General features: G+C 43.9%; 1 protein-coding gene across 1 annotated transcript in view; it reads left to right on the top strand.

Moving 5' to 3' along the window:
- Positions 1-4,712: 4,712 nt before the first annotated feature.
- RBMS3 (RNA binding motif single stranded interacting protein 3) overlaps positions 4,713-27,243 on the top strand; it is a 970,110-nt gene continuing 947,579 nt past the window's right edge. The window contains exon 1 of the mRNA XM_065399124.1: positions 4,713-4,895. Within this exon, the coding sequence (XP_065255196.1) occupies positions 4,713-4,895 (183 nt within the window). The remainder of the gene's footprint in view (positions 4,896-27,243) is intronic.

Raw genomic sequence — 27,243 nt, 5'->3', positions numbered from 1 at the left:
ACAGGATTGGTGGGTTTTTCACTGCACTGGCACTCAGTCTCCCAAAGAGAGTGGTGATATAGCATTTTCCTATGCCTGGAGTAGCTTTTCTGTCCTAGGGCAAATGCTGTGCAGAATACCATGATGGTATAGTAAGGAACAAGAAAAGACTGTTACCTTTTCCTTAGCTGGTGTTCTTCGAGATGTGTTGCTCATGTCCATTCCATATTAGGTGTGTGTGCTCGCCACATGCACCGGTGCTGGAAGTTTTTCCCTCAACAATATCTGTAGGGGACCGGCTCTGGTGCCCTCCAGAGTGGTGCCCGCATGGCGTGGTATAAAGGGCGCCGCCAGCTCCCCCCACCCTCAGTTCCTTCTTGCCGGAAACTCCGACAGTGGGGAAGGAGGGCGGGTTGTGGAATGGACATGAGCAACACATCTCGAAGAACACCAGTTTCGGAAAAGGTAACTGTCTTTTCTTCTTCGAGTGCTTGCTCATGTCCATTCCATATTAGGTGACTCCAAAGCAGTACCCCTAAAGGTGGGTAGGAGTTCACAGATGTGTAGATTGCAACACAGCTCTACCGAACCCAGCATTGTCCCTGGCCTGCTGAGTGATGGCATAATGAGCCGTGAACAGAGGACAGAGGACCACGTCGCAGCTCTACAGATGTCCTGAATAGCGATGTGCACCAGGAAGGCCGCCGAAGACGCCTGTGCTCTCATTGAGTGGGCTCTGACAATTGGTGGTGGCAGAACCCCCACCAGGTCATAACAGGTCCTTATGCACGAGGTGATCCAATTGGAAATCCTCTGCGAGGACACCAGAAGGCCCTTCATCCTGTCTGCTGTAGTGATGAAGAGCTGAGTTGGTTTACGGAAAGGCTTGGTACATGCTAAGTAAAAAGCCAAGGACTTTCAGACGTCCAGCACATGGAGACGCCTCTTTTCACTGGTTTTGTGCGATTTGGGACAGAACACTGGGCAGAAGATGGCCTGGTTCATATGGAAGGTGGATACCACTTTCGGCAGGAAGGCCGGATGGGGCCACAACTGAACCGTGTCTTTGTAGAAGACCATGCATGGTGGTTCTGAGGTCCAGGCTTTAATTTCAGAGACCCGTCTTGCCGATGTCACCGCCATCAGGAGCACAACCTTCCATGACAGGTGGGAGAAGGAGCAGGAACCCAGTGGCTCAAAGGGCGAGCTGGTGAGCCTAGAGAGGACCAAGTCAAGATCCCACTGTGGGACAGGAGCCCGTACCTGCGGGAAGAGTCTCTCGAGCCCTCTCAAGAATCTGACCGTCATGTCATGGGAAAACACCATCTGTCCTTGGATTGACAGGTGAAAAGTGGAGATGGCTGCGAGATTCACTCTAATGGAAGAGTGTGCCAGGCCCTGGTTCCTGGCTGGGGCCTGCACCGCTATCCAGAGTTGCAGGTGAAGTATGGGATGGGCTGCACTGCTCGACTTGAGCTGGGACCCTACTTCTCGAAGGGGGCAGTCAGCTGCCCAGCTGGGTCGTGGCTCGCCCCCAGCCCTCTCCTTTCCCTTATGGGAGGTAGGAGATCTTCTCCTCACAGTCTTTTTCGGCTTCTTGACCGGAGCAGTGGAGGGGGACCGGTGCCGGCTCGCAGACAGCACTGAGGGAGCACTGTGCATGGAGGCTGCGGTGCTCGGTGCAGAGTCGGACAGCTGTTCTGGTGCCAGAGTGTGTGCCGATTCCATTAGGAGTGCTTTCAGACGGATATCACGTTCCTTCTTCATCCTAGGTTTAAAGGACTTGCAGATACGGCACTTGTCACTTATGTGTCCTTCGCCTAAACACCTTAGGCAGCTGGTATGTGGATCTCTGATGGGCATAGGCCATTTGCAGTGATTGCAGGGCTTAAAGCCTGGGGACTGGGGCATGTCCTGTCCCCCGGCTGAGTCCCGTTTGGGACTAACAAAGAGTTTGAGAACTACTACTAAGGGTAGCTAAGGGCTTGTCTTCACTACCCGCCCGGATCGGCGGGTAGAAATCGATCTCTCGGGGATTGATTTATTGCGTCTCGTCGGGACGTGATAATCGATCCCTGAATCGACGCGCGTACTCCACCAGCCCAGGTAGGAGTAAGCGCCGTCGACGGGGGAGCCGCGGCGGTCGATTTGCCGCCGTCCTCACAGCGGGGTAAGTCGGATCAGATACGTCGAATTCAGCTACGCTATTCCCGTAGCTGAATTTGCATATCTGAAATCTATCCCCCCGTAGTGTAGATATAGCCTAATAAACTACTAACCACATACAACTATATTACAGGTTTTCAAAGTTCACAAGAACAGAGAACGAAACAATGCTAGCCAAAGCAGCAGACGTTCCAGCACCATCACTGGCGGCAAGAAGGAACTGAGGGTGGGGGAGCTGGCGGCGCCGCTTATACCACGCCATGCGGGCGCCACTCCAGGCAGTGCCAGAGCCTGTCTCCTATGGATACTGCTGAGGGAAAAAACTTCCGGCACCGGTGCATGTGGCAAGCACACACACCTAATATGGAATGGACATGAGCAAGCACTCAAAGAAGCTAGTTGCCTGGACTTTTCACCCATGCCCCTCTATTTTTCAGCCTATGCTGCTGAAAATACTTTGACCCTGATCTAGCAATGCACTTAAGAACATACATAATATTATTATGCACATATTTAGTAGATGCTTGCTGGATTTGGGCCTTACTGTTTAATGAGTGTGATGGTGGTTTCACAGGCACTACTGATTGTGGGGTAGCTTTTATTTCATGCAAACCAACTGTTTTGATACCAACTGTTTTGTAAATAATTCTACCCTTGAAGAGTTCTGCAACCAAGGGATATGTAAACAGGTCCCCAAAAGAACCCATAAACATTTTGAAAACTAGCATTGCTTTTTATGAGATTATAGAGTAGCAGTAGTATATTCAGTGCTGGACATTCAAATTCTCCTCATGCTCCCCTCCCCAAATAATATGTAGATTCTATTTAATTAATTTGATTATAAAATATACAGGATCTGAGTTTCTTCTTTTACATCAGTTTTAAATTGAAATGCCAGTGATTTCATCAGAGTTACTCCTGATTTACACCATTGTAAGTGAGAGGAGAACAAGGCCCACACTTAGCAAGGTATACTTTTTTATTCTTTTACTACTCAAATATTTTTAAAGATTTCTGTTTTAAAAGGTTTATATTTTAAAAGAAAATTTGGCTTTGTGATACTTTTTTTTTCAGTATTACAAAACTACCTTTGCCCTTTACCCAGTATGTTGTTGCAATAAGACATGTCAGGGTACATGTAGAAACAAACCCATGTGGGATGTAATGAAATCCAAGGGAAAGAACCAAATGTCCCCACCAAATAGCATAGTTACCAAAATATCCTGGGCTAGATCCTCAGTTAATGTAAATGGACAAACCTCCTAGGATCTGGCACTATATCTTTATGAAGTGGATTATGGCTATTATAAAGTTCCACAGAGACTTCCACTAGATGTTTCCAGTTAACTTTTAAAGCAGCAGCTCCTCAGGACAATGTGGTGTTATATTTAGAAGTGCAGGCTGGTCACCTGACGGTGTCCTGATTTAAGAATTATCTGGTCTAAGTTCACCATTCATTTTTTTTAAATTAAAGATAAACAGTTGGCTGGATTGGGTTTGAATATTATTCTTACTATTTTATAATTAAAATATTCTTAATGAGATTGCATTCTCCCCACCCATGCATAACTTCCAGTCTAAGGTAGCTATCATAGGGAATAAAATAACCCTGTGTGCACATTGTAGGCTCGCTTGATATTAAATTATTTGCACAGGATTTTTCTCTCTCTCACCAATATTTTATTTATTTGGTTTTTAAAAAATAAAACTGGGGAGCCGGTGGCTGGTACTGGTTTAGATTTCCTGCCTGAATTTGCTCTTGTTTTTCTCCTTACTCCAGTTCTCCTTGTGCAATGCTGCGTGGCGCTGGCAGACTGAGAGAGAGGGAGCTCCAGTCACACACATACACACAGACCACGGAGAGGAGATTAACATCAAGGAGACCACGTTTGCTATAGAAGGGAGGTGGGGTTGGCCGGGGTGGGGGGGAAATAAAGGCAACAATCGGATAAATGCTCGTCTGTCCTCCTCGTCACCAGCACCTTGCTCAGGTCTGAATTCGCTTCTTTTCCTTTGCTGTATTGTGCTTGCCTAGGATCTGGATAGGAGAGGGAGGGCGGGGGGAGGGGAGAAAGGGGGAGGTTTAACTTTTACTTGACATTACCGGGTTATTGTCAGTTTCACTGTGTTAAATCCCGGCGATTTCCCCTCGCCCCCCTTTCCGCCCCCTCCCCCCTTAGCTCCCGCCAGTTAACTTTGTTCAAAGGGCTGCAGCCAAAAAGGCTTGTCCGGGCCTGGGACATAGATAACATAAAGTAAATAATCACCACAATTAGACTGGGGCAGGGAGTTGATCTTAGTCGCTAGCGATCTGCTTAGTTAGCGTTTGCTGTTTAGGGGCGATTGAAGGCCATCGCACCAAGGACACACACACACACACACACACACACACACATACACACGCTAGATACAAAAGTCTGGAGGATCTAGGGGGGAATTGCAGCCACCGGATCGGTGCAGAAGAGGCAACCAGAGCCATGCGTGCCACGGCCTCCTGAAAAAAGAAAGACGCTGGGTGGTGGAAAGTATTTTGTCTGCTTTTGTCTTGAAATACAGTGAATTGGAAGATGGAGATGGATGTTAAGGGAGTTTCTCAGTGCCCAGAGCCCATCCCCCACTCGCAGGGGTCTGGAGGCTGTCAGCAGCAGCAGCAGCAGCAACAGCAGGATGGGCAGGCAGGGGAAAGTGCAACTGCTAGTGACAGTAATAATCCAGAGAAGAGGCAAAACAGTGAGAAAGAAGACAAAAAGGTAGGTCCGCCGCCTTTAAAACGGGCATCGCCAAGCACAGCAGAGGAGCCTTCTTTTATAAACTAGATCGCTTGCGGTTAGATAGGAAATTAGAGTAGGGGTGGGAATCCATTCTGTAGGGAATGAAGAGGAGGATGACTTTGGGAAGTGAAAGCATCTAGCCTTACTAGGAAGAAGTGTACCCTGATTATTATTATGATGTTTTATTATTATTATTAAAGATGGTTATTTTCTTTTTAAATGTAAAGAAGAGAGATATAAAGACAGAGTGGAAGGTTGTTTAAGGACAAGGGAAATGAGGAGGGTCATAGCAAAATAGCAATGGATAGAAAGCACTTCTCTGCCCATTCAAACATAAATGATGTGCATTTGTCTCAAATGCATTGTTCTATGTACAGTGTGTTGAAAGTGGTTTTATAGAGCTTGGATTAGGAGAAATTGAAAATGATAAAATGTTGGCACTAAAGTTTACCTTACTTTCAGGATTTAGTACTGTGAGTGCCTCTTCACCCATAGCATCCTTTTTTAGCTAAGGGCAAGAGGCAAGTTACCTGTAAGGAAAGAAGCCTAGTAAATCTGTTTCTTCAACCCTGCTGTGTCATTGTAGACTAGGGGACAGTTGCTTACTGTACTGAATGAAAATCTTTGGGTAACTGAGATCAATGAGAAATGGGTCAAATTGCATTCTTTGGTGCTTATATATCTTCTGCTAAATGAATCGTAAAGTAAGGAGAATGGAGTAGAAAATATTGCCATTAAGATAATGTTAGCGGAGTGCATTGATCAGTGCTTTTGTCTGTAGGCATTGTCTTCATTTCCATTAATATTTCCCAGCATGGATTTACTTAACTGAAGCCTATAAATTGTATGTGTATAGATATGTAACAGACACATACTGACAAATGCGTAAGTTTTAATATAATAATGAATTTTGCAAATAGTAATCTACATAAAATTAATGATAAAAAATTCTTAAAGTTTCATTGAAATCTGTGCAGTTTTCTAAGTGAATAGAGATCACATGAATAGATTTTAATCACGTTTCAAAATGTTGCATTGTACTGGAAGTGAGCCATGTTTCATAAAGTAGTTTTACTATTAGTACAGTTTTATTTTATGTTAGAAATGTGTAAGGAAACACTTATACAATGACACAATGTAAACCAGTAATTAAATAAATTAGTGCAATAACTATGTCAGGCCAAATATTTATATAGCTAGAGTTGGATTATCTTGATAAATATTTTGAAATCATTGTATCTTTATTTACATATGTGTTTCATAGCTGAGATACTTTTTGATTTGTTGACCATCTTATAAAATCAGTACAATTGTTTTATTAAAAAAACAGTATATCAAAGATTGATAATTTGAACAGGGCCTGTATGGCTAAGTAAGGTGAATACAAGGTTTTTATTTCTTAAAATGATAACTGATGCTTTAAATATTCTAATATATGTAGATAGCATTTCAGTCTCCCTTGAGTGTATGAATATTTAATTCTGTCATGAATGAATATTACTGTAACATATTTAAATGACTGTGTATGTTCTGTTATAGGAATCATTTTTGTGCATGATGTTACTATCAGAACTTTAAATGTATTCCTTCAATATTAGTTTACAAAATAATTAATATGTAGAGCTAATGCTGCCATTTTCATATGTGTTGGCTGTGCCAATGCCTTGAGCATTTAAAAATCCTGCCATCAGCAGAAATGTATGCTCAGTAGTTACTTTTTGATGCATCACATAGTCTGTCTAATGTTCTACCAGCGGTGGGTAGCAGGAAGGCAAATAACACATATGACTGCAGGTGAAATGAGTGCTAGAAAAGACTTGACTACAGTTAGCTAATTAACAGGTGTAGATAACTGAGTATTCTACTGATGTTTTCCTATATATTTGTCAGCAACTGCTTGACATAGAATCAAAATACTTTTTTTTCTAGGTGTAGTCTTTCAAAGGTATTTTGATGTGTCCTTTTCTTACCGAACATGGGTTCTATTTTAACCCTGCTGTTGCCAAAAGTATTTGCAGTGCCTGCAGGTTACATTTGTGGGGAGCGCTATGCTATTTCAAACCTCACTAACTGTATGAATCTTTTTTGGATGCTTTTCCAGGACAATTTATACTTCTCATTAATGCCAAAGTCTTTTGGGTCTCTGATGAAACGATTACATTGAAAATGTGGGGAAAAGTCATTAAAATGGTAATACAATCCAACACATTTTATATTAACATGGGAAAATAATACTTTTCTAAATCAAAATCCAAAAACCCCCAAATATTGCATAAAACATCATATAAGATCCTTCTAAATGGACAGAAATAACATGATCTTTGCTTATTTAACTATTAAATAGACATCAAGGGCACCTTGATTAAGAGCTGCATTTCATAGCTGTAAAGCACCCCACATGTAAATGATAGAGAACATAAGTAACAATGAGATCTCCTGGCATATTATAGATAGATAGATACTCACACACACACATTTTTCCTAAAATTTTCCAAAAATTAGGATTTCAGGGTATCTCAGGATTCCACCTTCAGCACTTGCTTCCCAGGACTTTACCTGAGTAATAAAAAGCATTATGTTTTAGGGTCCACTTTCATTGCAGACAACAGAAGTTTTGCCATTGACCTAAGTGGGAGCTGGATCAGGCTCATGACCAGTAAAGCTATGTTTTTCACAGTGTCTCAAAATGAAACCTTGTCAAATCAACTGCCTACTGAAAATAGACATACCTTTGAATTTTGCAGGATACCCCATTACAAAGGTGTCTCAATATCTTTTGAGTGGATCTCAGGTTTCTCTGGTCCATCAAACATTCTGTAAGCCGTTAGGCCCCAATCTAGTAAAACATCAAAACACACCGCTTACTTTTAAATATGTGAGTAGTCCCATTGACTTCAGCGAGACTACTCACATGCTAACAGTTATAATAGAGGAGTGGTATCTTTGAAAGCATTTATTTAGTCAAGGATTTGGCTGTGAAAGATGTCTGTGGTAATAGCAACTTGTGACCCTAACATGTCTCTATGCATACTAGAACAGACACTAAGATAAAAAAAAATTAAATTTAGGCAACTAAAGTAAGACTTCTAGGTCCTTACTGAGACACCTACATAAAAATATTCTGATTTTCAAAGATGCTGAGCAGCTGCGTCTCCAGACCTATGGGTTTTCAGCACCTTTGAAAATCAGGCTCTTCAGTAGGTGTCTACATAGAGATTTAAGTACCTACCTTTACACATCTAAGTTGGAAATTTTTGTTCTATTTTTTATTTTAAACAATGGAGGAAAAAACTTCCATAATTCAATTTTTTCAAGTATATACAAAAGAACCCAGTGCATTTGCAGGCACATCCATGTCTTCCGCGTTATACCCAGACTGCAGATGCAAGAACCCCGTGAAACAGCTGCACATTGAAGAACTTTCTGCATATTTACATGAAAATGAGTATAATAAGGTTACAAGAAAAATAAGCCTATTTGGGCTGGGTACATTGTATTCTAGTTCAAAAGCTATTGTGCTAGTGCTTGATATAGGAATTCTGAAGTGCTTTGTGGGCTTATTTGGATGCCATTACTCAGAATGCTCTTCTACCTCATACCTATGTGAGAGTGGTGCTAGTATAAAAAGCAACTAGTGGTGCTAGTGTGTAAGCTCTGAGAGGAAAAAGACAATGCTTTGAGCATACTGTTGAATCCATTCAGTATTAGGCTGGAAACGACCTCCTTATAGAAATCCAGAAAGCACCACAGCCTTTTAATATTACCTTTTTGTCCATATTCTCTCCTTTTTTTGTTTTTTGGGGTTTTTTTGGGGGGGGGAGGGTTGTTTGTTTCTAAATACAAAGGCATCCTTTTGCATGTGGCATCATAGGACTCCAGCATTTGATATAACTTCTGCACCACTCCTCTGTGTTTGATGTACTCTCAACTCATATACATTTATTGTGTGTATCTTAACTTCTACTGGAATCTACAATTCTACCTTAATTGTATATTGTCATGAGAAGGTACAAATACTTTCTATCAGTGTATGTGACTTCTAGCCAGGGCCGTCCTTAGGCATAAGCAGCATACACAGCTGCGTAAAGCCCCAAATTTCATGGTGTCCTAGGCAGCTGCATGCTGCATATGCGGCAGCCCCAGCCCCATCCCCAGCGACCAGCCCTATCCCAAGGAGCAGGGCCGTCCCAAGGGGTGTGTGGAGCCCCGGACAACTCTGGGGGGTTGGGCGGCGCTCCGGGGGTTTGGGCGGCCCGGCCCGGTGCGGCGCTGGAGGGGGCGGGGGTTCGGGCGGGGCAGCGCGGCACTCGGGGGGGGCAGGGGTTTCGGTGGCGCGGCGCTGGGGGGGGGTTCTGCGGCCCGGCGCGGCGCTGGCGGCGGGGGGTTGAGCGGCCCGGCGCTCCAGGGGTTTGGGCAGCCCGGCGCAGCGCTCCGGGGGGGGGGGGGGGGTTGGCGGTGCGGCGCTGGGGGGGTCAGCGGCGCGGCGCTGGGGGCGGGTTACGGCGGGGCGGCGCTCTTCTTTTTTGCCTGGGGCGGCAAAAAAGTTAGAGCCGGCCCTGGGGGCGAGGGAAGCGGAGTGGGCTGCTCCCGGCCCCCCGCTAATCCCCCAGGCCACTCTGGGCCTACGGGGCCCCCAAAAGTGGCCCCCCACAGCTCCTGCCTCCCAGCCCCTGGGGGGAGGGAGGCCTGAGGGGCTGTGTAGGGTGACCAGATGTCCCGATTTTATAGGGACAGTCCTGATATTTGGGGCTTTTTCTTATATAGGCACTGATTACCCCCCACCCCTTGTCCTGATTTTTCACATTTGCTATCTGGTCACCCTAGGGCTGGGTAGGGCACCCAAATGGCTAGGGACGGCCCTGCTTCTAGCTGCTCCTTAATTGCTAAGCACTAGCTGTCATCTCCATGGGGGCTGGCCTAGTGGGTGGAGCTGAAGTCATCAGCCTGGAACCAGAGCTGATGGTCAGAAGCCTGGAAAGGAAGCAGGGCTGGAGCAAGGCAGGAACAGAAGGGAGCATGACTGGAGTAAGGCTGGAGCAAGGTCTGTTGTAGCAGCAAACTGGGGAATTTACCTAGTTGCACGGACAACTTCCTGGTGTCCCCTCCAGGCATAGGTAGTGTGCCTGGACCAATCAAGGACCCTGAGAGCTCTGTCAATCAGGCCTTCTGTGGCTAGCATATCCTGTGGTACTTGGTCCCACAAGACTGAGAGCCTGTTAATGGCTGCTCTGGAAGAGCTGGGGGGTGGTAGCATAAATGCAGTAGTTTGCTCAGCGCCAGCAGATCCAGGTTCTAGACACATGGATCCTCATACTAGCTTTTCCTGGTTGTTGCCAGCTTTATCAGGTGTTTTGAGAAGCTCTTTCAGTTTGCTGTTATACCTTAAGCGGATGTGTCAAATAATAAAAACCTAAGTAAAAGAATATGTATTTAGAATCTGTTCATTTACAAGTGGTGTATCCAGAGCCCAGCAAGAGAAGAATGAGGTCTTATACCATTTTTACATTAGTTTTAAGTATTAGGTAACAGTTGTAGAGGGTGGGGAATCAACTTCTGAGGTCTCTCAAACATTGATAATGAAGCAACGTTCAGGGTACATCAAACACACAGGAGTGGTGCAGAAGTCATATCAAATGCTGGAGTTCCATGTACTTAGAAATAAACAAAAAATCTCCCCCAAAACAAAGGCGACAGTATGGAGAAAATGGTAATATTCAAAGGCTGTGGTCTTTTCTGGTACATTGATAGAATTCCCAGGTAAGTTTTGTAAAGTTTTATGAAGCACTGGGCACTCTGCAAGGGGAGTATTTTCTTCTTCTTTGACTCTCATCCTTCAGCTCAGCTGCAGTGATGGGGCCAAATGATGTCTTTCCATCACCTTTTGTTTTGTGCCAGCTTCACCGCTTTTTTCACTTATAAACCTTTTTGTTCTATGTCATTCTTCACTATGTTTATCCAATGCATCCTAGGTCATCTTCTATTGCTAGTTCCTCCTTGCACTCTGGTATGTATTGCCAGGCATAGTATCCTTTTTGGTCCATTCTTGACACTTCTCCAAACCATCTCAGTCGTCCTTCTTGAATCTTGTGTAAAAACATTATTTTATGCCCTAGCCATTTTCTTGTCACTTCATTTTTTATGTTCTGCAATCTTGAAACTCTCAGTATTCCCCTCAACCAGTTCAATTCTTCAGTCAATATATTTCATTCATTGGCTTCCCTCATACTTCAACATTTAGACCAGGGGTTGGCGACCTTTGGCACGCGACTCGCCAGGGTAAGCACCCTGGCGGGCCGGGCCGGTTTGTTTACCGGCCGCATCCACAGGTTCGGCCAATCGCGGCTCCCACTGACTGCGGTTCACCGTCCCAGGCCAATGGGGGCTGCGGGAAGTGGTGCATGTGTGTTCTAGTTCTTTGCCTCTAACTCCTTCCTCTAACTCTTTGCCTCTAACTCTTCCTCTTGTCTTCCAATTGCCATATTTTTGTCTTCTCCATACTGATCTTCAAGCCAAAGTTTCTGCTTTCCTGGTCCACCTGGTCAGTTATTCTCTGTAAATCTTCCTTGGTCAGTGAATGAATTCAATATCATCTGTATCTCTAATGTGATTTACTGTCCGCCTACATAACGTGACTCCTCTTTTTTCATCTCTCAGTGCTACAACCATTACTGCTTCCAGTACCAAGTTGAACAAATCTGGTGATAGGGAAATATACTATTTAAAAATGATTCTCCCCTTGAATAAATAGCAAGAATTTTTTTGGCAAAGAGTGAGCAGCTGTTTAAATTTTTCATCTAAATGATCAATAAGCGGATGAAGCTTGAAAAGCTAATCACACAGTGAATGGTTCCTGGGACAAGCACAGATATTTTCATTGTAATGTTGGAATTTCATTAAAACTTGGTACTATTTCTAGTCATACTCATTACAGAGGGAAATTAGGTGCATGTGTGGATGATTATGTAACAAATCCACAGCCATAAACAATGAACGCCATGGTTGCTAGTTAAACAATGCACTTGAAGCATCAGAGATAGAACTAAGAGCTATCTGCTAAGAAAATACAGGACGCTGGCATAGGACTAAAGAAGAATTAATAGTTGCTGCAGCAGTATTATTAGGGTGTTGATCCTCTGGAGGGCATGCCACCAGAGGTATACTACTATCTTTTGGTTCTGTTTGTACAGCACCTTGTACAATGGGGTCCTGGTCCATGACTGAGGTTCCTATTTATACAAATAAATATTAAATTATAATAATATACACTTGAGTACGTTTGACATTGCATCCAGTACAGTGCATGATTTAAACAGGTACATACTTGGGCCATGATTCAAAAAAGCAACCTTATTCAGGAAAGCACTTAAGCATATGCTAGTACAGTGGTTGGCCAGTACATGGCATATTCCTTCCAGTGAAGTAAAGCTTGTCTAGTGTTCACAGGAGTTCATAACCAACAGTTGGGTGCCAGCTTGTAACACATTTGTGGCTACAAACAATGGAGATCAATTAAGCTAGAAAGACTAATATCCATGGTGTTACAAACAAAGTATTTCCACTATAGTTGTAGACAGTCATAGTGTTTTTAGGTTCTCAGTGCATGTGGTGAACATTTATGATTCCAAGTTGTTTCCATGTTGCACAGATATTTATCATTATACTGAAATGGAATTGGCTAAGCCAATTAGAATGCAGAGATGCTGTAGAGTTATTGATACATAAACTGTTCATTGTTTTTCTCAGTTATACAGTTCCCTGGAGTCTGATTGGTTGTGGGAATCTCATTCACATAATGACTGTAATTATTTCTCACTAGCTGTACAATATGTGAATCCCTATACTCTGATTGGCTGCCAGCCATAATTACTCAATCAGAGAATAGGGATTTACATATTCACTGTACAGTTATTTCCCAATAACCCATTCTCAAAAAATACTGATGAGCAAAGAAAATACAACTGAAACTGCTTAAAGGGAAAATAAGTAAATAAATAAATGTGTGTTCAAGTAATACCCAGAGCTCTCAATCACGGCCCCTGTTGCACTGTGTGTTGTATAATAAAAGACAGTCCCTGTCTCAAAGAGCTTAAACATATTAAAAGTCTCCATAATTAATGTCCCTCCTTTCCTTCTTTCCCCATTACTCTCTTCTCCTATCTCTTCCTCTCCCAGTTCTATAAGGCACCTGTTCCTAGAATAACTGTTGTATATTTGTTTACATTACTTGCTGATAGAGGCCTTTTCTATTATGGGAAAATGCATTGTGTCAGAAACTGTGTTAACTAACACATTTTAACTAACACAACATAAAATACAATTTAGCTCTTAGTGCAGACAAGGACAGTCATTTTAAAATGTGCTAGGTAGCCATGATTAACCAGTACAATACAATAATTATTCAGTAGCTCATCATGACCAGCTAACATGTTTTAAAACATGCCTGTCCTTTTCATTTAAAAATCTACTAAATAAAAATACGTCCTGTTAACTAACAGGACAGTCTTGCTATGTAAATGGTAAGTAAGAAGCTCTGTGGAATTAAATTGAACTCTTTGGGTAAATAAGTGTTGCAGGATAAGGCCCCAAAGTCTAGGCTAATAAACAAATAGTTCTTTGGCCTCAGAGTTCATTTGCTATAAGCATCTCAGCCTACAGCTTCAGAGTTTATTTCTGTAAAAAGGATTCACCTTCAGGTAATTGTATTACACAAGTTGGTCACAGCAACAATATTAGCAATATCTGAAAATACTGTACCAAGAACAAACTGTCCACATTAGTTTCAGGTCACCCACAAATAACTGTTATGTTTGATTAGAGGGTGAAAAAAAGGCGTGGAACCTCTGCCTCTTCTGTTAACACAGGCTCCCTGTTAATTGATTTCAGCAACTGCCTAAAGCACCACTGACACCTCCTCTTCACCAGTAACTAATGATTGTGTCCTCACTGAGGATATTACCAAGACTGTACTCACTGCCAGACTCTTCTGGCAGAAAATGTCTCTCTGAATCCAAACCTAATGCAATTACAAGATTCCTGCATTTGATGAGATGTAATTAAAGTTGTAAATATCTGCCAAAATTATTACTTATTATTATTATATAGCATCATAGATGTGCATTATGCTCTGCAGAGATTTAAAAAATGTCAGGTCTCTGCCTTGAGGCATTTACGTTGCAAATTAGACAAAACACAGCAGGGATGACTATAAACAAAAGGTGGGCATGGGAGGACAAAGTATAAAACAATGTAACAGTCTACCCCTGAGATGCATTAACATTGGAAGAGTGTGGAAGGAAGCCCAGGGAGAATGTCATTGGTGGAAAGCTAACCGAAAGCAGTACGTTTTGAGTAAGGCTTTGAAGGAGGTGGTATATGGTCCACTTTGGGGTCAAGAGAACTTTATGAAGTTGGCATCAGGACCAAATTCAGTACAGGAAATACACATCAGAGTCATGCAGTATGGAAAGCACATCTGGGCCCCATAGACATTATAAAGTGCCCCGATGCAACTTTTTAACTTCATGCAGTGTGTTTCGAGGACATGCAGACTTTCTAAGTATCTGGAAACCACTTTTAATAGCTAATTATTTTCCTCCCATCTCTCTTTGCTCCATATTTAATCAAAGGCAAAAGTTTGTCCTTACTAAGGTCAGCAGATACTAAAACATTTAGTTTCTAAGGCATGGAGATATGAAAAGCTAAAAAGTAACTTGGAAAATGTCAAGGAATGAAATCATTCTAAGTTTTTGAACCATCATCTTGCCCAAATGCTTCATATGATTTGCTCCAAACTTTGCAGAATAATTCTACTTTGGGTTAAGAGGTGATTTCTGGCAGATTGGTCCAGTATTGGTTACTAGTGGTCGTGTGTGTGTCTATGTGTGTTTGTAAGTGGAAGCAAGTTTTAACCTCAACTGTGTATAGAGTATTTAATCTCACCCAAATATCTTGCCAATATGTCGCTTCCACAGCTGTCCCAGACTATGTGGAGACTAGGATCACTACATAATCTGTGGCAGCTGTGGCAGTGCTAGGCAATGAGACGTATTGAAAATGTCAGATGTTAAACTGATTTGTACCTTAAACTTACCAGTTTTCGACCATGTATTTATGGGACCCAGTTTGTGCATGTGCAAATGATTGCACAAGGAAAGATAACCTGGCACATTATTTTCAGAAAAGCCACGTAAGGATTTAATAAATGGATGTGCAGAATTGGTGGGCTTGCTGGCAGGGCCTCAGAGGTAGGCATGTACAGTTTATTTTCAGAGATGTATGGCAGTTATTTATGTATGCACACTTTCAAGTGTGATTTTCATGCATGTGTGCATGTGTTCACATAAATACGGAGCACTTAAATTCAGGGAGGAGTGTGGGTACGTTTGCATGGAGTGAGGAGAAAGGATGAAGCCAGAGAGCTTGAGAGGAGGAGAAGGAGGAGGAGGAAGGCACAGTGTTTGGGAAGAGTAGAACGCAAAAGCAAGCAGCAAAGGTACAAGCAAGAATACTGAATCTGAATCCTCCCAGCTCCTGAACTGGGGAGATGAAAAGGTGATAAAAGGTCACATTTCCCTCCTCCTTGGGTCCTTTACCAAGAGCAGCCCAGTTAGATCTGAGAAATGGGGCCAATGTGTCAGCTTCCTGAATATGCCAGAAGAGCGGGTTCCTCAAAGTAGAGAAATAAATGATGAACACCTCTATGAGAAGCTGTATGAGGACCTAGAGAGTTAAAGGCAGCATATTTATTTTACATTAGAGGCAATCAAAGCCTGGGAATCTTGCCAATAGGGTCATGTCACAGGGCCATCAACAACACCACTGGTATCAGCCAGCCAGTCACCTCTACCTCTGAATCTGAATCCTTCTCATGCTATCAGACATTGCTTAGGGCACAAACAAGGCTCTGTCATCCCTATCTATCCTGAGATGCTCTTTGCATGTCCTCTATTTTGTTAAGTCCCATATATTTTTCCTCTCTAAATATGATTTGATAGACTGTTTCTTTCTGCCAGTCCCTTTTGCGTGTTTCTCCAGTTGCCCAGTGGCATGCTTACACTAATTCCTAGGAGTACTTCTTTGGAGTCCTCATTGCTACATTAGTTTCCCTAAATATAGATTAAAATGTAGGTGTGCTCTGAAATAGCAAAGTTTTTATCTGTCGAGGGATTCTATATTCATGTCCCCAGAGGCCACTCAGAGTGACATAGGCAGCTTATACGTACAGGAAATAATCATACTCCATGAACATGATGACATTCTGCAATGCTAAACTGCTGTTCACAGAACCCATTATCCAGGACCATATCATGACTTTTTCCTATTCATACATTCAAGTCCAACAGGACTAATCGAACCTGGACAGATTCAAGTTCAGAGGTACAGGGTTAGTTTTTCCAAAGGCACTTAACAAACACACAGCTATATGTTTATAAAGTATTAGTGTGTATTAGTTATACATTGTTCTTCTTTGAGTGATTACATATGTGTATTCACTCATGGTGTGCGTGCACCCAGAGCACAGTTGCCAGAAATTTTTCCCTCTCTGGTACCCGTTGACGCAGCTCGAGTGCCCTCTGCTACAGTGTGCCAATAGCACCAGTGTAAAGAAAGCAGCTGAGCCCTGCCTCCTCAGTTCCCTCTTACTACCCATGACGGTCACTGGAACTGGCATCCTTGCTTTGCAAGCTCTCTCAGTGGTCTTCTTTTTCTTTTTCTGTACATAGTTAGTTAGTTGTTGTTAGTTGTAGTTAGTTTTAGTCAATTTTATCTAATTTTAGTGAAGTTCTGTGGCTTTGTGTTTTACTGGAATTTTTGCCTGTTCCCCAGTGCCAAGGCATGCTTTGTTCACTGGGCTTTAAGCCGTGCAACTCCTGCAACAAGGCTATGCCCCTGAGCGTCCCACACTCAAACTGCCTCAAGTGCCTGGGAGAAGTTCACATTGGCAACCATTGCCAGATCTGCAGGGACATTAAGCCTCACATGAAAAAGAACCAGGAGGCCAGGCTGAAGTTTTTGCTTATGGAGGCAGCACTGAAACCTCCTTCTGAGCCAGGCCAGTCAGACTCGGCAACAAGTGCCTCAGCGTTGGTAAGGAGTGCTCTTCCTGCCATTCTGGAGTCCCAGCACTGATTACCAAACCAGTGCCTATGAAAAGGTATAAGAAACAGCCAGCTGAGAGAGGGCGATCCCTGGCACTGAAGACAGCCAGACATGGGGATCAGAGTAGAGTGCGATCTAAATCAAAGTACTCCTCTGCCTCACTACCGCAGAAATTGACAGCGTTGACTCCAGCACCTGTGCAGGCACTGTCAAGTCCGGGACCGGAAGCGCCATCTACATCTGTGGCACAGTGCAGTACTAATACTATCTTGGTACCTAGCATCCTGGAGGCATTTGTCACTGCCAGAGACCTTCTCTCGCTGTCGGTACTGGTATCGCCAGCAGTACAAGAGTCAGTGTTATTGATGCCGGCAGTCAGCAGGGAACCTGCTGGATCCTGTCATCGTTTGGTACCGCACCCTTCAGTACAGTCAAAAGGGAAACCGGCTATGCATGATTCAGTGCAGGAATCTCCACCATGACACCAGTCTCCAGCACTGGTGGGAATGGCACCACTGTGGTCACCAGTCAGTTGTCTTCCAAGTCAGAGGTTGGGTCTTACTCTTCCCATCCGAGGAGCCATTCCCGCTAATCCTCCAGGTATTTCTATCGTTCCATGGATCTGGGCACAGGAGTACCATCGAGTACATGGCCAGGAGGTCACTGGGAACCTAAGCTGGTCCAGTGACCCTTTTGGAACCCATGGTTTCCCCCAGTTTCCAGGGCTTATTCCAGATATTCCTATTTGGTGGCCTCGGAAAGAAGGGTAGCATCATCCCATTGGGTAACACCTGGTCCAGACTCCAGTACCGAGCCCAGTACCTTATTGCAAGATCTGGCTCAATGGGATCCTACTGAGAGGAAGGAAAGAGAGGAAGAACTTCCACAGTTGGTGCTGACCTCCTCCTGCTCCTTCCTGGATGAGGCAGTCTCAGGAAGGGGTGTGTCGTATCCCCAGGTTGACTATAAGGCTCCCCAAGAGTTGTTGACGAGGATGACCTTAAATCTGGGCATTAAGGTGGAGGTAGTGAAAGAGTCCTCCCATAGCCTAGTTGACATTTTAGCTGCTGTGGGCCCTTCAAAAGTAGCCCTGCCAATCAATGAGGCCATTACAGACTATCTTAAAACCTTGTGGCACACCCCTGCATCCCTTCCCTCCCCACGTCAAAAAATGCTAAACGAAAATACTTTGTTCCTGCCCAGGGTTATGAGTTCCTGTACACCCATCCCCCAACTCGGGATCCTTGGTGGTAATGAGAGAGAAAGGCAGGGTCATCAGGGCACAACTCCAAAATCAAAGGACACAAAAAATTAGACTTGTTTGGTAGGAAATTTTATTTTACTGGTGGGGGGGGAGGGGGCGAAGGGGTGTACAACTCGAAACTGCAAACCAGCAGGCGCCTGCTGGGCAGATATGATTTTAACATGTGGGACTCCATGCAGAAATTCAAGGACTTGTTCCCACAAGAGGCTAGGCAAGAGTTTTCCACACTGGGACAAGGGAAAATCAGTGGCAAGGGCCTCATTACAAGCTGCTTTGGATGCGGCTGACTCAACGGCCAGGTCCATGGCTTTGGCAGTGGCCTTGCTCAGGAGTTTGTGGCTACAGTCCTTGGGACTCCCACAGGAGATCCAGCAAATCCTTCAGTACCTACTTTTTGAAGGAGCTTCAGTCTTTTTGGAACAGCCTGATGCAAAGCTTCATAGTCTAAAAGACTCCAGGGTATCCCTTAAGTTCCTTGAATTGTACACACCAGCTCCTTCAAGGAAGCATTACAGGCCTCAACAGCCCATCCGGTACTCTGCCCCGGCTGCCCGTCAGGATCCGCAGAGAAAGAGAAGCAGGGGTTAGGCGTAGGCTCCCCCCCTTCTACCTCAATGTCAATGCCTGCCCCACCCAGACCAGATGTTCTAAGCAGGCATTTTGATGGGACGCTCAAGGACTCTGTACCAGTTCCCATGATGCCAGACCCTGTTTCCCCTTTATTTGCAAACCACCTTTCTGTTTTCCTCAGCGTATGGTCCTGTATCACCATGGACCTTTGGGTGTTGAGCACAGTGGAATTGGGATACAGCCTCCAGTTTATTTCTACCACTTCTTCCCACCCTCCCTTCCAATCCCTCTTCAGGGACCCCTCTCATGAAGAACTTCTGGTCTGGGAGGTTCAATCCCTCTTTCGGAAGAGGTTCCACAGAATTTGAGAAGGAAGGGGTTCTACTCCCATTATTTCATAATTCCAAAAGCCAAAGGAGGTCTCAAACCGACTTTAGACCTGCGTCGACTCAACAAGTAGCTCAAGAAAATAAAGTTCTGCATGGTCAGCCTGGCATCCATTATCCCCTCCCTGGATCCCGAGGACTGGTGTGCCACCCTCAGAGAAACCTATTTTCATATATCATTGTACCAAGGACACAGAAGATTCTTCAGATTCGTAGTGAGCCTCTCACACTACCAATTCATGGTCCTCCCATTCAGCCTATCTGCAGCTCCATGGGTGTTCACAAAATATATGGCAGTAGTGGCAGCTTTCCTGAGGAGGAGACGTTTACTAGCCAGTCATCATATCTAGATGACTGGCTAGTAAAGGGCTAGTCCAAGACTCGGGTAGTGTCCAATGTTCGACTAATCCAGTCAATGTTCAAGGCATTAGGCCTTCTGATAAATGCAGAAAATTCTACCCCCACTCTGGTGCAGAGAATAGAGTTCACTGGAGCAGTGTTCAACTCTACTCAGGCCAGGGCCTACCTCTCAGAGGTTTCCCCAATAACACAAAGGTCATCCAATCACAACAGCCCAAAATTGCATGAGGCTTTTAGGTCACATGATCTCATGCACATACGTAATACAACAAGCAAGGCTGCACCTCAGAGCCCTCCAGACATGGCAGGCCTCAGTATACTCACCAAACTATCACCATTTGGACGCTGTACTCACGGTACCTCCACGGGTTCTCATCTCCCTTAATTGGTGGTTGGATATGCTCACGGTTTGTGTGGGCATTCCCTTTATATGCTCTCAACAGTCAATGACCCTGGTCTCAGACACGTCAATGCTACTTTGGGGACCTCACCTGAGGCCATCAGAATGTAGGGCCTTTGATTGGTGGCAGAACTTTCACTCCACATCAGCGTTAGGGAACTCGGAGTGGTTCTCCAGTCCTGTCAGGCCTTCCTGCCCCACATTACAGGCAGAAACTGGTTTGTTCTCACAGACAACACTGCAACTGTTTTATCTCAATAGGCAAGGAGGAACTTGCTCTTCCCTCCTTTGTCAAGAAGCAATGCAGCTATGGGAGTTTTGCATAGCCACTCAATCAGCCTCAAGGCCTCTTACCTTCTGGGAACGCAAAACAAGCTAGCAGATCGCCTCAGCAGGCTTTATCCAATTACCACGAGTGATCCCTTCGCCTGGATGTGGTGAGAGACGTTTTCCAGCAATGGTGGCCTACCCAGATAGACCTATTTGTGAACAGGTACAATAGAAAGTGTCACCAATTCTGCTCCCTATGAGACCACAGTCTGGGTTCTGCCACAGATGCCTTTCTACTATCGTGGACGGGACATCTTTACTATGCTTTTCTCCCTTTTCTGCTCATGCACAGAGTGCTGCTAAAGATCAAGCGGGACCAGGACCAGGTTATTCTGATAGCCCAGGCATGGGCCTGCCAACACTGGTTCTCCACTCCACTTAGATCTCTCAGCGGCAACTCCAATCCTGCTTCCATTGCACCCGGACCTGATTTCCCAGGACAGCTGTCAACGGCTCCACCTGAACCTGAGTTCCCTTCATTTAACGGCCTAGAAGCTCCATGGCTAAATCCTAGAGAGCAGACTTGCTCAGAGCAAATTCATCAGGTCCTATTGGTAGTAGAAAGCCTTCCACCAGTGCTACTTAACTCTCAAAGTGGAAGCAGTTCTCTGTTTGGGGGTCCCAATGCAGAGTCTCACCCACACGTTCATCCATACAAGACATACTTGAATATCTGTTGCACCTGAAACAACAAGCCTTAGTAATCTCCTCTTATCAAGGTTCACTTTGCAGCAATATCAGCTTTCTACCCTCGGTTGGATAACAGGTCTGTTTTTTCAAATAACATGTCTGTCTGATTCCTCAAAGGCCTAGAAAGGGCTATACCCTCAAGTAAGAGAGCTTGTTCCTCTCTGGGACTTGAACTTAGTCTTATCAAAGCTTATGGGAACACCATTTGAATCATTGGCAACTTGCTCCTTATTATACCTCTCCTGGAAAGTGGTTTTCTTAGTGGCCATTACTTTGGCCAGAAGGGTCTTGGAACTCCATGCCCTCACATCAGAGCCTCTGTATACAATTTTTCTTTAAGATAATGTGTATTTACATCCTCACCCCAGTTTCCTCCCGAAAGTGGTTTCATGGTTTCATAGCAGTCAGGCAATTTACCTAACTGTTTTTTACCCAAAACAGCATGGAAATAGAAATGAGCAATGTCTTCACTTATGGACATTAGACAAGCCCTAGCTTTCTACATGGAAGCACTAAACCATTCTGAAGGACCACCCAACTGTTCGTAGCTGTAGCTGACAGGATGAAGAGTCTCCCAATCTCTTCACAGACAGTTTGTCCTGGATCACTTCATGTATTCAAATTTGTTACAATCTGGAGGGTGTTTCTCCATCAGCTTACCTGACTGCTCATTCCACAAGGTTGCAAGCATCCTCAGCAGCATCCTTAGTGCAGATCCCTATGCAGGATATTTGTAAAGCCGCAACCTGGTCATCGGTGCACACATTCTCCTCCAATTATGCCATCACTCAGCATTCCAGAGATTTTGCCAAATTTGGCTGGGCAGTTCTGCAGTCCATGTGTCCATGAACTCCAATCCCTCCACCTAATCAGCTGCTTAGGAGTCACCTAATGTGGAATGCACATGTGTAATCACTCAAAGAAGAAAAAATGGTTACTAATCTTCCTTAACTGTTGTTTTTCGAGATGTGTTGCACATGTCCATTCCATGACCCGCCCTCCTGGCTCTCTAAACCGAAGTTTCTGGAAGGAAGGAACTGAGGGGGTGCAGGGTCGGCTGGGTGCTTTTACTGGCACTATTGGCACATGGCAGCAGAGGGCGCTCGAGCCACCTCGATGGGTACCATTGAGGGGAAAATTTCCAGCGACTGTACTTGGGGCACGCACACACTTAGAGTGGAATGGATATGTGCAATACATCTCAAATAACAGTTACGGAAGGTTATTAACTGTTTTATCCTTGAATTAACAGGTGACAGAAACTTTCTCAGGTACCCTTAGCTGATGACACAGAAACCCTGTTTGCAAACCTTCACAGAGGAAAATTCCATTTGCGTCTTAACAAGCTACCAGATCGTCCTTAGATAGGATATTTGCTATTTTTAAGATACACTTCAAGTGCTTTGATAGATCTGGTGGGCAGTGGTGGCACATTCCATAGCTACAAGAAGATCAACCTGGTAATCTTGTCATGCTGTGTACTTTATGCATTAACGTGGAATACCTTCAGTTGCTAAGGCTAAGATTGCCACTGCTAACCAGAATGAATCTGAGGAGTGGCAGTGGACTACAATGATCACATTCAGAATTCCAGACAGTTGCAGTGGACACTCAATGAGGTAAATTATTAAGGTGAGCTGCTAAATTATAATACAGAAGTGTAGCACACACTATACCTCTGTGTGTGTGAATCATATACAATGCAAAATATAAATGCTTAAGTTCTGCTTCCCAAGAGGATTTATTATATAAATAAAGCTACATAAATAAAACAGAAAAAAAGCACCAGTGCAGCAATTATCCTGGAATAATGAATCATACTTAAAAAGTCAAAACAATAGAAAATGCACAAACACAATAATGGGAGCTAGTGATAAAAGCCATGTGTAAAATAAGAGGGGGGGAGTGGAAAGAGGAGCATTACCCTTCTTCCTCAGCTCTATTGTTAGTGGCTTTGAGGCTGGCCAAAGGGCCACCTCTATAGCAGGGCACTGTGACAGCTTCCTGCAGGCTCTGAAGAGTCAAGGGTCACTTTCACCATGGCTTAGTCTTCTGCTGAGGCTCCTATGGTATCCTTACTTCTCCAGGTGGAAATTGATGCCATGACAACTTGAGGCCAGATGGGAGCCAATGTGTTACCTCTGGTCTTCAGTCTTTTGCTGTCCCTTTTTGGCAGACAAGGTGTTTTCCAATCCCACTCAGAAACTAGCATGTGTTGCCAAGCAATTAGTTATTGGGTATAATACACAAACTGGCTGTGGTGGCGTGTGTGCTACTTTCTCATTTCTAAAAGGGTCTGTAGTCTGTTTGCTGCAGGCCTGGATCATATGCTGTATGAACTCCTCAGAGGGAGGAAACACCCCGGCTGCATGGCAGGTTCTGCAGATCTTTGGTCCTCTGGGCTGTTGGTGATTCAGGAATGAATTCAAGGGGATTGGGGTACAGAGACTGGGGTGGGGAGGATTGGGCTGTAATGGGGGTGAAGGAGGAGCTTGCCTGGCATCCCCAGAAGACTCTTAAGGGCTGATTGATGGTGGGCTCTAGTAGGGGAATGGAGAGGAAAATGCACTGGTCATAATCCTGATACTGTGCTCCTCTTCTGCAGATGGGTGTGGGGGTCCTTGGTGTGGTGATGATGGCAGGATGTGTCTGCTGGCCTCAGAAGCTTGTGAGGTTGCAGCAAGTTGGTTAGCATTACTGGAATTATCTCATCATAACAAGAAAGCCTTTCAAACTGATCAATACCAGCAACACATTTCCTATCTGACTCCAGGGAACTGTGATGGACACACAGGCAACTAGGGATGCACAGCTATCTGCTGTAATAACTAAATTATTCTGGAGGAAACCTGGCCTTGAGCAGTTGCATGGGCCTTGTGTCCATATCATGGGTTTGGGAATGTACAGAGCACTACTGATATTCATGTAATTTTTGTACTTACACAGATAAATAAGGGGAATGTATTCTCCCCTTGTCGCTGGCTGTTCTTCTACATGCTGTCCAGACCCACACCCTCCATGTTGTGCCTCGCAGTGAGACAGACCTTGTCCCTCTCACATTGGCTTGTGGTCTAGGCAAGAGCCTGTTACCGTGTGGCCAGTTTACCTTTGGCATGCTTATCTTTAGCTCCTGTGATGTCTCTGCATAGTGCTAGTGCTGCTTCAGATTGCTTATGTCATCCCAAATGTTAGCCTTCTGGGTAGCAGTGAGGTCACCAGAGAGGTCATCAAACAGCCTTCTCTCTTAACAGATGTGCAATATATTCCCTCACCCTGGAAGTTCAGCTACATATGGGATGCTCCACTCCTGCCAACATCAGACTGAATTTCAGTTGAGAAAGGATGAAGTATAGGATGATGGAAAATATTTTGAATGTTTTTTTAAATTTAACTATATTGCAATAGTTTCCATTTCTACTCAGACTACCAAATATTGTTTTAAAAGGGGGATAATAATACTAACCTCTTTTGTAAAGCACTTTGAGATCTCTGGGTGAAAAGTGCTATAAAAGGACTAGGTATTATTGTTGTTGTAAATAAATCATTGTGGTATCATTACCAAAATATTGTATAAGGTGAATCCAACTGTAGAGAAAATTACTTTTTTGAAGTTAATAGGACTACTCATAGCTAAATACGCGTGTGGGAGCGTTAGATTATGAGTTCTTTGGACAAGGACACCATCTACTACAGTGGGGCTCGAACCTTGGGTGGGGCTCCTAAGCACTGCCTGGAATACTAATACATAATAAAACCCAAAGCATTATGATGAATAAGGAATGTAATTAAGACATACAAGTGTCAAGTATCAGGGGGTAGCCGTGTTAGTCTGTATCTACAAAAACAACAAGGAGTCTGGTGGCACCTTAAAGACTAACAGATTTATTTGGGCATAAGCTTTCGTGGGTAAAAACCTCACTTTTTGCATCTGAGGAAGTGAGGTTTTTACCCACGAAAGCTTATGCCCAAATAAATCTGTTAGTCTTTAAGGTGCCACCAGACTCCTTGTTGTTTTGGACATACAAGTGGATTGCTATATATTTGAGATCCTATTGACCTTACAGAGCTATAGTAAGTTTAAAAAACCTCTTATATTCCTCTATACTGTGTCAAGAACATTTTTATAGTTTACTGAAAGCAGTATGATATGGAAGTGGAGTTCTAACAAAGTATATCTTTCTAAAACGTATTTACAGTAGTTAATAGTTCATATAAAGTACTGGCATAGTAATTGAATTAGAGATTTAAAGTACCTTGAAGAATAAAAACATATTCTGAAGTTGAAACTGTCACCAGAAATTGCATTCCCTTAGAGTGATATGTTTAAAGAGACATTCCATTATAATACAATCTTTCAAATTCCAAGTGCTCCCTTTTTTTTTTGCATAGAAGGGTTACATAATAATGTCACGTATTGATATTGATACTACAGAAGGTTAGCTTGGGTAATCTTTATGTGACTTGAATGCTTTGTTCTATTACTGTGTGCATCAGTATCAAGAGTAATGCTTCTGTGATAGACTCAAGTTGGGTTTTTTTGTCAGTGGTTGATGGTGACATTCTTAAGAAAAGGCCAAATTCTTGTAACTACAAATATATTTGTCAACAAAAAGAAAGCATACACGACACAGTTCAGTCACATTTTGCTTTCGTTTCTTCTGTTTTGTACTTTCAGCTGAGTGTCAGCTTTTTTATAATTGCTGTAGCATGTCAGCCCCTTTAAAATGAGTGCATGTCAACTGTTTAGCATACTGACTAAGGGGGCATGGGTATAGGAATTCCACCCTGTGACCTACCTGCGTTGCTCTCTGTGACATGTGACTGTTATATTTTTGGTCACAGTTTTGCCACATTAGCTGGCATCATCAGTGTGTGTTTGATGTGGGTCCATTCAAGTCAGGAGAGTGAGTTGATTGAACACAAGGGACCAAACAGAGAACAGGAGGAGTGGGATGACATGGTGAATGTATTTAACAGGCTAGCTGGTGGGGTAGTGATCAGTCAGCACCACATGTCTAATCCCGTCTCTCCAATTCATAGCCTAGCCTGTGAATGTCTGCACAGCCAGGAAACAATTGAATTTAAGTCAGTGTAGAACCAATGGAAATTGAAGCGGAAGTTGTTGTCTATCTGTCTATCTGTGTATTTATATGGCACCATCACTACAGTATCCTAGCACCCTTCAAATATTTAAAAACAGAAATAACAATAACCATATTTCTCTCTGTCATTGGTGACCACAGATCTTGTGCTGATCAGTGTGAGGCTGAGGTCCCAGTGTCTGACCTGTGGGAGGTTCTTTTTGCTGGTTTCACCATTTTTTTCCAGGTGCTAGCTGGTCTGTCCTCTGTTTATTTTTTCCTATTTTGACTTGTACTTGGGAGGGATGCAGGTGAGTGATTGGCCTCATTGGCAGTGGTAGTGAGCTAATAGTGGTGTGTTACAGTAATAGAGTTATCTAAAGGATGGCAAGGCTCCTCCAGTCCTTAGGGGACTGAGTTAAGGTGAGTTGTTGGTAAAAATCAGGCAGTGCACTAGATGCCTAAGCTGTGACAAGTGTACTCAACACCCCTGAACACTGTGCTGCTGCTGTGCTCTAGAAAGGGGCAAAATTCTGCTCCATAATAGTGAGAATGCAAATGGGAGTCACTGGGTTTTTTAGAGGTGTAATATAATAATAATTAATAACTAATTAATAATTAATAATATATAATATTTGGCTCTCATACAACAGTTTTCATCAGCAGATCTCAAAGTGCTTTACAAAGGAGGTCATTATCGTTAGGTGTTGGGTACGAACAGGCTGGCTGAGTAGACCTCCTGGGGATTACAATTTGCGGCCAAAGCAAGGCTTTGTGTGAACTGGCTGAGAGACACCTCTCCTCATTCAGATGAGAGGCAGCACCACTGAGGAACCTAGGCAGTTGAGGGCAGGCTGACCGTGTTACATTTTTCCCTTGTTGGAAGAGAGGAGTTAAGGCTGTAGGGAAGTGTGAGAGGCCCCTTCATGTGAGGAGGTTACAGAGAAGTCAGTATGCAGCCTGAACAAGGGGCAAACGCTAGCAGGAGTCAGTTGTACGAGGAGAAAATCTTCTTTGCAAGTGTTCCCAGGGCCGCCGAGAGGGGGGGGAAGCCGGTACAAATTACCGGTGCCCGGCGGTCCGGAAGGGGGCCTGGGGCCCGGCTTCCCCCCCATCTCGTCGGCCCTGTTTAGCCGGTCCGCCCTTG

This window comes from Emys orbicularis, chromosome 2, assembly GCF_028017835.1.
Source record: "Emys orbicularis isolate rEmyOrb1 chromosome 2, rEmyOrb1.hap1, whole genome shotgun sequence".
Classification (NCBI taxonomy): Eukaryota; Metazoa; Chordata; order Testudines; family Emydidae; genus Emys; species Emys orbicularis.
This window is presented reverse-complemented; position numbering and strand designations above follow the sequence as displayed.